The sequence below is a fragment of the Panthera onca genome, chromosome B1, assembly GCF_046562875.1.
Source record: "Panthera onca isolate mPanOnc1 chromosome B1, mPanOnc1 haplotype 2, whole genome shotgun sequence".
NCBI classification, from domain to species: domain Eukaryota; kingdom Metazoa; phylum Chordata; class Mammalia; order Carnivora; family Felidae; genus Panthera; species Panthera onca.
Genome location: NC_138342.1, coordinates 69,409,705 through 69,426,055, shown reverse-complemented (window position 1 = coordinate 69,426,055; position 16,351 = coordinate 69,409,705). Strand labels below are relative to the sequence as shown.

Genomic DNA, 16,351 nt, shown 5'->3' with positions numbered 1-16,351 from the left:
TATTGCTCCGAAGGAAAAACACACTCCTGTGTGTCTCCTCTACTCTCAATATTCTGCTACCTCACTACTTCACATCTGACACTTCTGGTCACCGACTGTGTGGTGGGTTTTGCCACGCTAGCTGCATGTCCCACAGCTTAGTTCAGTTCTGACGCGGTCTACCTGGAGACAGCGTCAGATCCCACAGGTTAAGGGCTCAGTCCCACACAACTGCCCCCCGTCACCACGTCAGGCGCCAGTCACAAGTCCATGTTGTTACCTGTGCTTCTGCTCTATTGGCTGTAAATTGGAGGTTCCCACGACTTGGGAAGACATCTTACTTCTTAGATTGCCAGTTTATTATACAAGGATGTGCCTCAGGAACAGTCAGTGGAGGAGCTGCAGAGGGTAGGGTGTGGAGAAGGGCACAGAGCTCCCATGCCCTCTCTACCTGCTGTTCTCCCAGCACCTCTGTGTGTTCACCAAGCCAGAAGCTCTCCAGACCCTGTCCTTTAGGGTTTTTATTCAGCCTTCATTACATCGACATGATTGAACCATTGGCCATTAGTGATTGAACTCAATCTCCACACCCTCTCTCCTTCCTAGAAGTTAGAGGGTACAGGGCTTTAGTACAGCGATGAAAGTTTCAGTCCTCTATTCATGTGGTTGTTTCCCTGCCAAGCCTCCATCTTTAGGGGCTTTCCAAAAATCTTATCGTTAACATTAACTCAGATGTGGTTGAAAGGGGTTTGTTATGATTTTTTTTTTAATATTTATTATTTTGAGAGAGAGCATGCACGAGCTGGGGAGGGGCAGAGAGAGAGGGAGAAAGGGAACCTTAAGCAGGCTCTGCACTGTTAATGCAGAGCCTGTTGTGGGGCTCGATCCCACCAACTGTGAGATCATGACCTTAGCCAAAATCAAGAGTCGGACTCTCAATGGACTGAGCCACCTAGACACCCCAAGGGGTTTGTTATAATTAACAAAAGACACCTTCATGGCTTTTCTCACTTAGGACATTTCAAAGGTTTTAGTAGCTCTGTGCCAAGAATGAGATGGGACAAAGACCCAAGTATATATTTTGTATTATAAATCATAATATCATGGTTGCATAATGGCTCCAAGCATTGTTGTCATTTTACATATGACAGTGTGAGGTTCAGAAAGGTGAGGTAACTTCCCCATCTTTCGTGTTACTCCTAACATAATGGCAGCATGATGGAGGATAGGACAGCTTTGTGGATAACACAGCCACTGTTGGCACCAACTGTTCTCATGTTGATAATGATAAATAGTCAAAACCACTGACTCAAGTTACTGAGCTATGACTATGCCAGTGAACAAACGTCCTGTCAGTTTCTAGGAGTACTGTGTCTGTTTTAGCTTATTTCTAGATGTGTTGACGGATATTTGCTCGTGAATGTGGTTCATAAGCATTGTGAACCATTACCATGTCCAGTCTTAGAAAAGAAGTTGAGTAATGGATTTTTTAAAGTGATTTGTAGCAGTGTCAGTTTTTCTAACGTATTATTTCTTTTCTTGTCCCCATGACAGCCTTGGCAATCAGAAGAAGAGGGGTCTTGGCTCCGGGAATACCCCGTGACCCTGATGCAGTTCTTTAGATACTTATATCACAACGTTCCTGACCTGGCCTCCATGTGGATGAGCCCTGACTTCCTGTGTGCATTAGCAGCCACTGTCTTCCCCTTCAATATCCGTCCTTACTCAGAGATGGTAGGAAAGGTGGGGGGAACGTCTACCTGGGATTAGTCTGCTCCAGTGGTTGGCAGGGATTTCCTGCCAGTCTTTTCAGCTTCTGACCAAGATAGTTTCCTAACTTTCTACCTCACCTCTTACATTATTCTCTAGTGTCTGCTCCCCACACTCTCCTTCTGCTTTCCTCTAAAATAACAGTGAACTCTACTTCTGGTTTTATTTACCATATTCTCGTAAGTCTCTGGTTAATCACTTCCCTCTCTGAGTCACTGTGGACCCATTTCTTGCTTTACATGCTGAAAGCTGTGTCATGCAATGTCGTAGCCAAGTTACAGAACTCCAGTCAGAGTGAACTTAACCTCTGCTTTCCTTACCTCAGGAATTCAGCATCTCCTGGATTTAGTCTTTACAAATTAATTATAGGATTGACTGTTTTTATACAAAAATGAAATCCGTGTTTGTCCTTTCATTCAACTTTTATTTTTTATATTCTGTAGTAATAACAAATTATTAGAATATAATCATAGGTAGTACAGGTACTTCTTTTGTCCTTTAAAACAAAGCCCTAAAGACAGTATTCCCTATACTTCAGAATTTCATGTTTTCTCTTAATTCTACCACTTATTCTGGGACCTGGAATAAACTACCTTCTTCCTACTACCCTTTCTTCATGTATAAAGGTGGAAACATTCATTATAAAACTGTAGGGGATTTTAGGAAGAAAGACAAGTAAAACACATGATCTTAATACCCTGGCTTGTTTGTAATTTTAAAATCCTCATGTTTTGGTAAAAACAGACCTTTAGTATTATCTCAATGTCTTTTCCTTGTCAGCAGCTTCTCATTTGTCTTTTGGTCCTTTTTTTTTTTTTTTTTTTTTTTCTTTTTTTCACTTGGCTCCAAACTGGCTTTGGTTATGTTGTTGTTTTGTTTATCTGTTTTTTGGGGGTTTTTTTTGTTTTTTTTTTAATTTGCAAAAATAGATCAGCTCTTAGATGCCACCCTTGGGCCAGATCTTAATTTGAAATTCTGTGACATTGACTTCTCCATAGGTATATTTCAATATGCAAATATAGTTATTCTCATCATTTCAATTATTTTAAGTGCAGTTATCCATAGTAGAGATAAAATTCAACATAAAACAGATACACGGGTAGTGGCTGGTCACTTTAATATTAGAAAGAGCATGTGTTAAGTACACATGTATCTGGTTCCCAGTTACTACCTTGAAGTGATAGTCAAATAAGCAGTGAAGTAATGTATTAAATAGCCTAGTAGGAGGTAAATATTGAAGGAAAATACTCTTGCTGCTATAATTTGGATTTTAGGAAACATGGAAGTGAAAATATCACATAAAATCAAATATGACTCGTGTGTATTTCCACTTGATTTTACCAGGTGACTGATCTTGATGATGAAGTTGGATCTCCAGCAGAAGAATTTAAAGCCTTTGCAGCAGACACAGGGATGAACAGAAGCCAGTCAGAGTACTGCAATGTGGGCACAAAGACGTATCTGACCAATCACCCAGCTAAAAAGTTTGTTTTTGACTTCATGCGGGTCTTAATAATAGACAATCTCTGTCTTACTCCTGCCAGCAAGCAGACTCCGCTAATTGATCTTTTGTTGGAGGTAAGGACAAAAAAATGCATTTACATGTCTTTTGCTCAGTTTTTATAATTAGAACATTAATAACCAAGCATATTTTATGCCAGATACCTTTCAGATTTCAAATTCTTTTGGTTATACAGGCAGAACATATCATGGACTATGGGAATTTTTTATCCCAGACATGCTATATACCCTAACAATTTGTTTCTCTACTTTCTGTTCCCTCCCATAAGCATGTCCCTAATTCAAACCTTTCTTATCCTATCCTGGCCAGGAATTGACAGACTTTTTCTGTGAAGGGCCAAATAGTAAATGTTTCAAGCTTTGCAGGCTATACAATCTCTGTTACAACTGTTCCAGTATATCATTGTAGCTAGGAAGCAGCCATAGACAGTACATAAATGAATGAGCATGGCTGTGTTTCAATAAAACTCGGTATACAAAGACAGACATGGGCTGGATTTGGCCCATGGTCCTTAGTGTGCCAGCACCTTCTCTCACATACTCTTAACACTTACAGCGTCATTGTCTCCTCAGTGTGTAACTCCCTACTTCTCTCCGTCTTTCATATTATAACCAGGTATTATTGCTCTTGGTATCCTCTGCACCATAAGATATGGTGCGTTGCACATAGTAGGTGCTTAATATACAGTTATTAAATTTTCCTCAAGGCAGCAAAGTTTTAGGTTGCTTCCTTGCTTAGTTCAGACTGCAACAAAATACCATAGACTGGGTGGCGTGGATAATAGACATTTATTTCCCACAGTTCCAGACAGAGAAGTCTGACATCAGGGTGCCAGTTTGGTGAGGTTCTGGTGCCCTCTTTCTGGCTTACAGATGGCTACATTGTTATACTCTCACATGGCAGAGAGAGAGAGAGAGAGAGCGAGCGAGCGAGAGCACGCGCACATGCACTCATGTGCGAGAAAACTCTTGTGTTCCTTCCTCTAATAAGGGCACTAATCTCATGGGCACTCCACCATCGTGACCTCATCTTAACCTAATTACATTTTGATGGCTCCATCTCTTAATACCATCACATTGAGGGTTCGAGCTTCAACATACGAATTTGGGGGAGATGCAGACAGCCCATTGCACTTGCCTGTTCTGCTGGTAAGTGATATGAATCAGCTGATGCATCAGAAAATGAGCCCTAAGTGTACTGCTGGCTCTAGTAATTGGCCATGCCTGAAAACCAAATGTTCACCTAGAAAATTTTCAAAAGATCCTAGAAAGAGAATTTAATATATAACTAGTTGCCTGTACATTCATATTTTTTTTGGTCAATTCATATAAGCAGGGTCAAGTAGTGCATTCCAGGACTCTGAAAATAATACCATCCTATGAAAAGATTCAGTTCCGAAGACTATAACTGCTCTTCTCTCTGGGGAACTTCCCTCATGCTCTCAGCCATTTGGTAGCTGAACCTGCACTTTCTCTGCTCCCTCTAGTGGCTAATACAGTTAATTTTTTATTTGAAACCTTAAAACCACAGGAGATGTTTTATCTTATTCATGTGAAACTCTCTCCCTTTGGTCAACTAAAAGAAATTGCTGATGTAATTTAAATACTAGTCATGCTAAGCATTTTAACCAGGACCACAGTGTTTACTGTTGGTAGAAAAATAGTAAATGTCATCAGCAGTTCACATGGTAGAGTTTAAAAGCATGCCTGGTAGAACTTGCCCTTGTTAGAAACTTTAAGAAGTAAGATAGATGGCTAGTATCTTAGCACATCAGGTAAGAATTTGAAGCATTCTATGCAAAATGAAATGGTGATCAGAAAATAACAAGATAATAAAGTTCAGAAGAGGTGTGTGCCAGAAAGCATAACTGAGCCAGATACTAAAATACACGTGTGGGAGATATGGACAGATATATCCATTAATAGCCTTTTCAGATTTGTAGGAACCCTGATAGCTAATTAGCCATGGGTAAGCAAAATAATTGTCTTTTATTTTGGTTTTCTATATTTTTCAAAGAAAAAGTTTGATATAACATGTACTAACCTTGAGGTAGCATTCTCATTGTTGTGGACAGTAATCTGCCCTGTGGTAGAATTGTGTCTGATTGGACTGGGGAGTCAGGGGTGGTGGGGTTAGAATTCAAGGAAAACTGGGGGATGTCAAGATGGAAACTCCCAGGTGGATTATCAACTCCTTAAAAGTTAGGGACCACCTTTCACATGTCCTTTCATCTCTTACAGAATTAGCACAGAGTTTTGGTTCTTTTCAATATTAATCATTTAACTATAACTATATCCTGGCAGCTCTCGAACAGGAAGATGTGATACATCTAATAAGAGAGATACACATTTGCTTTTAAAAATTAACTTAATCCTTCGAGGAACTTCCAATTCTTCTATACACATATAGAATAAACATGCAGAGCATATTTATTGCACTCTATGTCTTTGATGGTGTAAAAAACAGCAAGCACACGATTTTGAATGTTGTTCAAGAAGAGAATTATCCTGTATGTTTACCACTTACCTGGATGAAGGACGGGGTTTGATCCAACTGATTTTCAGTTCGATACGTTTGAGGCAGGCCATCTTCAGTCTTAGGATTGCTGGAATCTCACCACAAGATCATCTACTTACTTGATTATAAAAGATTCCCATTTGTGTAGGCGAGCCAGAGTGTACAAGGGAGGCAGTATGGTGCAGTAGAAAAAGCATGGGTTTTGGAGTGAGAAGGACCTGTTTTGAATTCTGGGCCGGTTATTTATTATATAAACACTTTTGTCTCAATGAACTCAATCCATTCTCTGGAGAATGATTTACATACTAATCTCCCTTGTATGATTTTTACGGGAGTTAAATATATGTAAATCACCCAGCAAAAGCTATTTTTGAGAAATTAAATGTGTGCTGGTTATAGCTGTGTCCTCTCCGCTCTCTTCACCCCTTAGAGTTTGCCCATCTTTCACAAGGTATAAAAATAGAACCTGTCTCTGAGGGCTGCTGTGAGAATTAAATTAAATAAGAGAATACATTTAAGATTCATAACACAGAACCTGGCATGTAAGGCTTACCCAGAAAACGAAGTGGCCTTCGCTGGCATATACCAGAGTGTCCAGGAGCTCTTCTCCCTGCTCCCGTCCACCGGTGTCTGTCACCACCAGTACCTGTCACCAGCAGGCATCTTACGGAAGGCCCGGTGACGTTGCTGCACGTGAGCACCACCATGGCAGCCCAGGGTCGGAGGGTGGGCTTATACCATAAGTACCTTTCTGTGCTCTCAGGAGTTCACAACTCTCTATTGTAGCCATCTTCTAAAAGACTTCTCTCTTCACATCAGTCTGAGATCCACCCTGGGTGACTGTAGGACAATGAACAAACAAAAAGTGGCAAAAGGGGGCAGAGAGAGCCCTCTCCCGTAACTGACAGAAGGGAGGAAATCAGTTAAGAGGAATACTGCAGTTGGAATGAAGAAGCTCGAAACCTCTTCCTTAAGAGCTTCAGCCTGTCCACAAACCACCGAACACCAAAGGTCTTCCTCCCAAAGCTGCACTGCTCTCGTCGAGAGCAGCAGGCCCGCTGGGCTGGCTGGCCAGCCTGTGCGCATAGATTCTGCATGGTGTCTGCAGGCTGCAGAAAGAAGGCTGTGATTCTCTGAATACTGGTGTTGACTAGCTTCCCTGTGTTTACCGGGAAGACATGTGACGGCCACAGACTGGAGCAGATCATAGTGCTCACCCTGTCCTCCCCATGCCCTGAACTTGTCCCAGGTATCTGGTGCAGCCGACCAGATTGATGTAGAAGACTGATGAGACTGTAGCAGAGTTGTTTTTGTGCATTTGTTAACTTCAATACGGAGACTTCTGGTAGAACTGGAAGAGTATAGTATAACAGGGGAGGCCATGAATTTTGCCATCAAAGAAACTGAGGTTTGAGTCCTAGTTGTGACTTACCCACTCAGCCTTAGTAACCATCTCCCTAAAATGGGGTACAAAGAGATATTTTGCAGATTGAGATAATGAGATAAAAGTAAGCACTGTCTTTTACATATAGCAACTCCATAGAATTTTTTTTTTAATGCCTCTGAGACAGCTGTGCATTCATTCATTAAGCCTTAAATCCTTTAAAAGTTAGGCTACAATAAATCTCAGCAAGAACATTTAAACTCAGCAATTAGAGCCAATAACAAGCGTAAATTCTGGGTCATAATCACTCATATAATAGATTCTGTGAGAGGATTCAGAGGATTAAATGCCTACTGGTGACTGAGCCAGCCTTAAATCCTTGCATAATTCAAAAGAATGTTTCTTAATTAAGTAAAGATAAATATTGTTGATGAAGCTACTTTTCTGTGTACTATGGTCCCTCTGTTTGCAGATTCCAAACTTTATCTAGTTAAGATTTGATAAACCCTACCCATTATTATTTATCCCATTAACCAACCACCTTGAGTTATGATGATCCAGAATGAACACTGTTGTCTTCGGGGGGTTTAAATCCTCCTGTGAATGGAGAACCTTACTCCTTAGTAAACTTCGATCTGCTCAGGCTGTTTGAAAAAATGGTCTCTGATCTGATTATAAGGTAATCCTCCAAGATCTAATCAATCTGCTGTTTTCTCTTTATTTGGCAGCGTTGAATTCTTACTGTACCATCCACATGAGAAATTGGCAGGGCGTGGCCACAGCTCTACTGCTGACCATTGTCATTAATCTGTTCCAACTGCACAGGAAAATTTATTAAGATTAAAAACAATATGACCTATCTTTCACTTTTCCCCAAATTATTCTGATCCCAAACCAAATTTCTAAACTTTAGTACTATTTTAACTGTTATTAGGCCCACATTTTGTTATTTTTAAACAAAATAAATATGTCTTACCAGCAAAACAGAGAAATGCTTGTTGCAGCTTTGGTTGAGATGTTGGTTTTTGAATCCCTAGAAGAAGATCTTTGATCTGAATATAGATTTTAGATTTTTAACTGCTCCTTTAAACCCTTTTTGAGTACCACCTTGAAAATCAGAATATAAAGAAATGGATTTTTTAAAATAGAGCAGAATTTAATTTTAAATGCATAAAGCAAAATAATGTTCTAAAGCCCACTTTTGTAACATCATAACCATAGTCCCAGATGTGTGTATTCACGGATCTGCAAAGCATCATTATTCTGCTGGTATCAAAACATACAGATCTCTTTTTAAGAAACAGTTTTGTGTCAGTTTGTTGAACTGTTCCATATCCAACTCCTACCAAAAGCCAACTAAAACCACTGGCATTTGAGGACGACAGAAGGATGTTTCCACCTTTCATCCCTAGGCTCCCAGTGGTCTGCCACCCACCTCTCAGGTTAGATACTTGCCAGTTATGCACCTGGATTATATTACCCTAATAACAGAAAAGCCATCTGAGGACTGTAGTTTAACTTTGTGCCCTAAGCTTTTATTCAATATCATTTCTAAAATCATCTTTGTACTGTACAAAACCATTCTCAAAGGTATTATGGATAGGGTTAGCATTGTCGTCCTTTTAAAAACCCTTAGAGAACCTTCCTCTAAGAACAACTTCAGGTAAACATCCTTGCTGACAGTCTAGTGTGCTGCTTTTTACAGATAAGAGAAAGCTTTGTAAACCGTATCATCTTTTTTTCTCCTCGATACTGTGGAAGCGCAGAGCTAAATTGTGTGCTGTGTGCTTAGTTAACATTTTGATATTAATATTCCCTTCCCCCTCAACTTTGCCCCCTTGATTCCTAGATCCCTGAGGTTTTATATCTGTTTTAATGGCTTTATGATTTATTTTATCTGTATCTCATAAATAGCCAACTGTCTTTGGAAGTGAAGTATACTAATAGATTATCAGATATTTATTAAATGCTTTTAATACTTAGAATCTTTTTGGAGGACTGGATTCAAAAGATGATACTTTACTTTTGCTTCTTTTTAATTCTGTGGTCACAAAAATAAAAAAAGCATAAGGGTGTCTACTATATCTCATGTCATAATTTATTATTTCCCAGTAGGGTTTTTTTTATGTAACTATGTAAGTATTAATAATATAACTATGATTGAGCCCTTATCTTTGTTTAATTGGTTCTGTATCTAATTGTAAATTTTACTGATTAGGCTTCTCCTGAAAGATCTACAAGAACTCAGCAAAAAGAATTTCAGACTTATATTTTGGATAGTGTGATGGACCATTTGCTTGCAGCTGATGTCTTATTGGGTAATACTATGTTTTATTTTCACTTTATGAAAGTACCTATAATCATTCTTCTTCTCTATCTAAACCCCAAGTGTATCTCCTTTTTAGCTTTATCTTTTCTGTGCATTTTTCCCTCTTCCTGGTATTTTTCTGTAATGAGCAACAAGCCCATATAGCTCATTCCTTTTAATCTGGGATAGAGAGTCAACAACAGGAAGTGTTTTAAGTTGCTTGTCCACATCTGTACACTCAGGTGGCAGGAAGAGGACAAGGGAAGAGAAAAAAATGTTTTTAAGACTGTCTTACAACAAGTTATATTTATGTGACTATCTAGTACTTTTTAATTTACTGTGATATACATACACAACTTATAAGCATAGAGCTCCATGAATTACCACCCAGACATCACGATGCCTGTATGAGACCACTGAGATTAAAAAAAAAAAAAGAAAAAGAGCACTCAGATAGGAATGCATTACAGACACCCCCAGAAACGTCCCTCCTGCCCTGGCACAGTTACTGCTCACGGAGGCACCGTCCCAACTTCTAAAACAACAGATTGATTTTGCATGCTTTTGAACTTTATAAATGGAATCATACAACATGTATTCTTTGTGGTCTAGCTTCTAATACTCAACATGTTTGTGAGATTTGTCCATGCTGTTGCCTGTAGCAAGAGTCCATTTATTTTCATCACTAGAATATGATAGTATTCTGTCATATGCATATATAAAAATGTATCCATTTTGTTGTTGGACATTTAGTAGTTTCAAGGTTGAAACGGCTAGAAATAAAGCTGCTTGTTCCTATGGGCCACATGGGTGTGCAATATTTCTACCTGCCTGTTAGATATATACCTGTGAGTAGAGTTGTTAGGTCAGAGGTATGTATATGTTATTCTTTAGGATGGCACCCAGTACATAAATTCAAAACACATAAAGATGTTTTTTCTATATGTCTGTATCTAGTTACAGTAAAAATACAAAACTGGATACATTTACAGTGGAGCTAATTTTTATATGTAAAATAATGATAGAATTTAAAGGAGAAAGAAAAGGAGAGATTTAACATATTTGCTACTTGAGTTCCCAGTAATATTAATCAAAGAACTTCCATGCTATTAAAGTTTGTTTTTTGTTTTTGTTTTTGTTTTGTTTTGTTTTATTTTAGAGTAAATCTGCCAAGAAATCTTTAGTATTGTCTTAACATGCAATTCTCAGAGCATAGTGTCAGGTCAAACTTTTGTGTTTGTTTTTATTACTTGAGAAAAACTTACACAGTATCAGTTTTACTATGTAGAGGCATAAAATGAAGAGTTTTGCATAGTGGAGTTAGAGTTAGGTGGGAATAATAATCACAATCAGTGGGGCTCCAGAAATTCTAAAAAGGAGGGGCTTACAGAGGGAATTTTGGTTAGGAGGATTAGTCTTGAAGTAGTACATACACAGCAAGTGCACTGAAGGCACTTGCGCAGCTTTAAAAAAAAAAAAAAAAAAAAAAGTTTATTTATTTTGAAAGAGTGGGGAGGGGCAGAGAAGACAGAGCATCCCAAGCAGGCTCCACGCTCAGTGTAGAGCCCGGCCTGGGGCCTGATCCATGACCGTGAGATCATGACCTGAGCTGAAATCAAGAGTCAGACACGCAGCAGACTGAGCCACCCAGACGCCTCAGTAGCTTTTTGAAGAGAAGGGTAGTGAAGGTAATCGTGGAGGGAGGAGTAGGGAGGGAAAGGTGCCTCTTGGCCCCACCAGTGCTGATTGTAGTTTATTTTTCACAGTTGTTGTGAACCTCTTTAATGCATATAGTACTTCATTGTGCTTAAAGGTATAATCAAAACTTGAGTTTCATTTGACTGTTTGTTTTACCCTTTATTGTCGCACAGAATCGATTCACAACTAATAACCTGACAGCTTTTTTCTCAGAGATCCTCTGTCACTACCATTTTAAGTTGAGGAACTATTTGCTCATCACAGATATTCTCAAAGCAATAAGAGACTTCACACTTTGAATCCATAACTCTTTTATCCTGCAGAAATGATTTCTTCCAACATTTGTCATGATTTCTGGCCATGAACATCTTTTTCTTAAAGTAGTACATTAGAGCTAGTGGTCTTATTTCTAAATGTAGTAGATGAATTCGTTTTACCTTAGCCTCATTTGTTTGAGATTCTGGTCTTATGCTGGTTGATATCAATTTTCTTAGATATTTTTTTTTCCCTGCTTCAATTTAGGGGAAGATGCATCTCTGCCTATTACCAGCGGAGGAAGCTACCAGGTATTGGTGAACAATGTGTTTTATTTCACACAACGTGTGGTGGACAAGCTTTGGCAAGGCATGTTCAACAAAGAATCTAAACTTCTTATAGATTTTATAATTCAACTAATTGCACAGGTAACCCAATTTCACTATTAGTTTTAGAGTACATGTTTTCCTATTGAAAAACTTTTCCTAATATATCAAAATTATTGGAAATAAATGTAACTAATAAGATAACGTTAACATTTACCATAAAGCTCACCGTATTGAAAGTGAATAAAAACTGTCAATTTGTAGCCCTTCCCTTCCTTACCCATAGCTGGTGCCAGTGTGTCCCTTGTAAAGTTGCCTAAGTTCCCTCAAGCTGTGGGCTCTCCCTGACCTCCCCACTGACACTGCTCTTTGCCACCCAGATAGCTTCCTTTTGGTTTAAATACCTTAAGTCAGGACAATTTGATGAGGTTTTTTTTGTTTTATTTTTACAGTATGATATATTTGTGTGTAAAGATTTAGAGAGCAGGAAGAGTTGATATTAAAGGCATATTTTCTCCTTGTAATTGAATCTTCACAAAATTCACTGTAGTTCTTTGAAGATGTCATTTTAGAGTATGTGTGTGTGTGTGTGTGTGTTTTCTTTGACTAAAGAATGTTGGCCTGGTTTGGCACAAGTGATTAACCTTACTCAACACTTAATGTGGAAACTGGGAAATGCCATTATTGTGTGTTATTAGCATATGGTGCACAGATTCTTTCATGTGACCTAAGAATTTTTTTAAGCGTTAAATTTGTATTTATGCCAAAGAGAAAACTTTGCAAGTGAGGAAATGAAATGAGAATGTCAAAAGAAGTTTTTTACTAACATTTTAGGTTTGTTGTGTTTGTTTCTTCAGTAATTTTGAGTGGAGATCACTCCCCCTCACACGACTTTAGTGGTAGGACCTTCTCCCCGGATGGCACTTCCTCATCTCCTCTGGCAGGCTGCTCTGCCCACAGGAGTGGTAGCAGCTCTCCTCACTGGGGGGTGTAGCTCTCCTCTCACTAAAATATGTATATGGCTCTCTTGGGATCTGAACCTCATATTAGCAAAAGCTTTTTGGTTTGTAGCTTAGCACGCCTGTGCTGAGCATGGCATTTGGTACATAATAAACCTAATGTTTCAGTGCGAATGATACGCGGATCTTTTATTTCTGTCCATTCTACTAAATAAAGTATCTTTCATTATCTTTAGTCAAAAAGAAGATCACAGGGATTGTCACTTGATGCGGTTTATCACTGCCTCAATAGGACCATCTTGTACCAGTTCTCACGGGCACACAAAACCGTTCCACAGCAAGTGGCACTCCTAGATTCGCTCAGGGTCCTGACTGTAAACAGGAACTTGATCCTGGGACCTGGGAACCACGACCAGGAATTCATTAGCTGTCTGGCTCACTGCCTTATTAATCTACATGTTGGAAGGTAACTTTTTAATGTTCGGTTTGCCACCTTGAATTTATCTTTGGTATTTTTCCACCAGAACTCTTTGTCCTACTTTTTTGATAGTAACATTTTTTTTTTAAATCTCAGTTTTAAAACTCTGTGGAAAATATGAAAGACAAGGGTTACATTTTTGCAACAAAATGAGTATTCTTTAATTTTCTGTATCTTTAAATTGGTCATTAATCACCTTATGTCACATATATAACTTAAGTTTTTATTTCTTAATTTTGAGAGAGAGAAAGCATGTGAGCAGGGGAAAGGCAGAGAGAGAGGGAGAGACAGTGTCAATCCCAAGCTGACAGCACAGAGCCTGACTCAAAGCTCCATCTCACGAACCATGAGATCATGACCCGAGCCGACATCAAAAGTCAGATACTTAACCAACCGAGCCACCCCGGTGCCCCCACATGTATAATTTTAAAAGAAGAAGAAAGTTTACTTTTTTTTTTTTTTTTAATTTTGAGAGAGACAGAGCGTGAGTGGTGGCGGGGTAGAGAGAGCAGGAGAGAGAGAGAGAGAGAGAGAGAGAGAGAGAAAGAGAACCCCAAGCAGGCTCTGCACTGTCAACACAAAGCCCGATGCAGGACTCAAACCCACAAACCATGAGATCGTGACCTGAGCTAAACCAAGAGTCAGACGCATAACTGACTGAGCCACCCAGGCTCCCCAAAGTTTACTTTTAAAATAAACAAAATACACATTGTTGGAGGTTAAGGGAGGTGAAAAGAATGCAATAAATAGATGCAGTGGTATATGTTAAATGGGTGAAATTAGTATTTTTCCATTGATTGCTTTGACAAATACGTATTCAGTGTCTGCTGGGGCCGGGCATTGAATTAGGGACTGGGATGAAATGTGAGCAAGAAGGAACCCATGGTGGGGTTTTGGAATATGCAGTCTAGGAGTAAAGATAGAAGTAAGCAAGACTGGTCAGGGTGCTAAGTCCTGTGCTAGAAGCATGGTGCTTTGGGAGCATGGAACACATGCCCCTAACTGGAGGAGACACCTGCCAAGTTACAACTTGAACATGGTTAAGGAGGAGGTTAGCCCTCCAAAGGGGATAAGAGTGATGTAGAAAGAAGGAGCCATCTGTATGATTGCCCTGGAGGAGGCAAGAATGTGGCACTTAGGGGAAACTGCAAGTAATTGACTGCCACTGAAGCAAAAATGGTGGCATAAGAGACTGGAGGGAGGTGGTGCATAGACATATGAGCAGAATGTTCTTAAATGACCTTTTTATAATTTTTAGGTAAAAATGTTAATAGTGATCAGAAGGCATCTCGGTGCTGTTGTGTCTTTTTAATTACAGTTAGTCAAGTGGGTTTGTGAGATCACCCCTTTAAATGGCATTTTTATGCTAAAGTAGGAAGTTCTGTTTTGTGCATCTGCTGAATGTCTGTCTGCCAATTATGGAACTTTGTAATAGAGCCTGCATTTACCTGTGTCTGCAGAGGTATACTTGGTCATTATGGTTTTCAGCTACAGTCATTTCCTTCATATAGTTTAAACTGGAATTTTTCAGCAACGTGGATGGGTTCGGACTGGAAGCAGAAGCCCGCATGACTACATGGCACATCATGATACCCTCTGACATTGAACCAGATGGTGGTTACAGCCAAGATATTAGTGAAGGTAATTGCCTCAATATGTTTTCTTCCTTTTCTCTCCCCACTCCTTCATTTCCAAGTTTTAAGATATACCCTGCCCTCTTCCAAAAAAACTCACTTAAGAGATGGCCAGGTGGTTCGGTCGGCTAAGTGTCCGACTTCGGCTCAGGTCATGATCTCGCAGTTTGTGGGTTCAAGCCCCGCATCGGGCTCTGTGCTGACAGCTCGGAGCCGGGAGCCTACTTCAGATTCTGGGTCTCCCTCTCTCTGCCCTCCCCCACTGGCTGGCGCTCTCTGTGTCTCTCAAAAATAATAAACATTAAAAAAATTTTAAAAACCTCCCTTGAGAAACTGTCAGCATTGACAACCAGCCCCCCAGTAGGTCACACCTGAATCCACACCTATATGCCCACCAACATCTAAATCAACCTGGTAGCTGTAGCTCTCCTTATGCCAAGATGGGTAAACCACTAACCGCTGATATTGCTAGCCCTCAGCATTTCATGGTAACACTGGGACACTTGATATTTATTTACCTTTGCACAGCTAGTGGTGCAAATACTGACTCGGCATTTGCCATTAAGAGAGCTGCCTATTGGTAGTGTCAGACATGTCACATTAGAGACAAATACTGCTTGAGACAGGTTGTCACTACTCTTCTTTTTTTTTTTTTTTTTTTTTTTTTTTTTTTGAGAAAGAGAAAGTGGGAGCAAGCAGGGGAAGGGCAGAGGGAGAGAGAAAATCTCAAGCAGGCTCCATGCCCAGCACAGAGCCCAACTCCAGGCTTGATCTCCTATGGGATCATGATCTGAGCCAAAATCAAGGGTCCGACACTTAACTGACTGAGCCACCCAGGTGCCCCACTACTACCGTTTTTATTCTCTTTTAATCTAGTTTTCCCACTGATTTTTATAAGTATTGTGCATTAAAGTCTTTGGGGTGGATTGATTTCTAATTTCCATGTTGGTCCATAGAAAAGTCAGATAACTACAGTAGTGTTGGTCTCCCCAGCCATACAGTGTGGTGGTTTAGCATATGACTTTATCCTTTGGAAGGCCAACACTCACTCTTTCATTCATTTAAGCATTAATTTACTCTGTTTGCTTTCACTAACACATTTTGAAGCCCAGACACTGAGGAACAGTGACTGTTTTCACCCCATACGGAACTAACAGTTTAGAATGTTGGTTCTCAAAGCAGACTAACCACATCAGCATCATTTGAGAGCTTGTTAGAAAAACAGATTCTCTGGCCCCACTCAGATCTACTGAATCAGAAACTCTGGGCATGGAGACCAGCAGTCTGTTTTAACAGGCCATTCAGGTGACTCTGATGCTTGGTAAAGATTGGTCTAGAGCAGGAGTCAGACAAATTAGCAAGGAATCCTTAGTAAGATGCAATTTAATAGTAAATATAAATATTCTTTTCAAATATTTGTTCTCTTTTTCCTTTTGAAAATTTAGGAACAAGTAACTTAATTTTCCACTTAAATAGATTTAAAAATTATTTTTAAATGGGGGTAAGTTTTTACATAGAAGA

The 16,351-nt window shown here is 39.5% G+C and overlaps 1 protein-coding gene across 10 annotated transcripts in view; it reads left to right on the top strand.

Annotated features, from left to right (window-relative positions):
- Window positions 1–16,351, top strand: part of WDFY3 (WD repeat and FYVE domain containing 3) — a 278,494-nt gene that overhangs the window by 202,291 nt on the left and 59,852 nt on the right. For all 10 annotated transcript variants that reach the window (XM_078445957.2, XM_078445959.2, XM_078445953.2 and 7 more), the window contains 6 exons: window positions 1,534–1,713; window positions 3,094–3,327; window positions 9,391–9,490; window positions 11,701–11,861; window positions 12,955–13,184; window positions 14,728–14,837. In XM_078445957.2, the coding sequence (XP_078302083.1) occupies window positions 1,534–1,713; window positions 3,094–3,327; window positions 9,391–9,490; window positions 11,701–11,861; window positions 12,955–13,184; window positions 14,728–14,837 (1,015 nt within the window). The remainder of the gene's footprint in view (window positions 1–1,533; window positions 1,714–3,093; window positions 3,328–9,390; window positions 9,491–11,700; window positions 11,862–12,954; window positions 13,185–14,727; window positions 14,838–16,351) is intronic.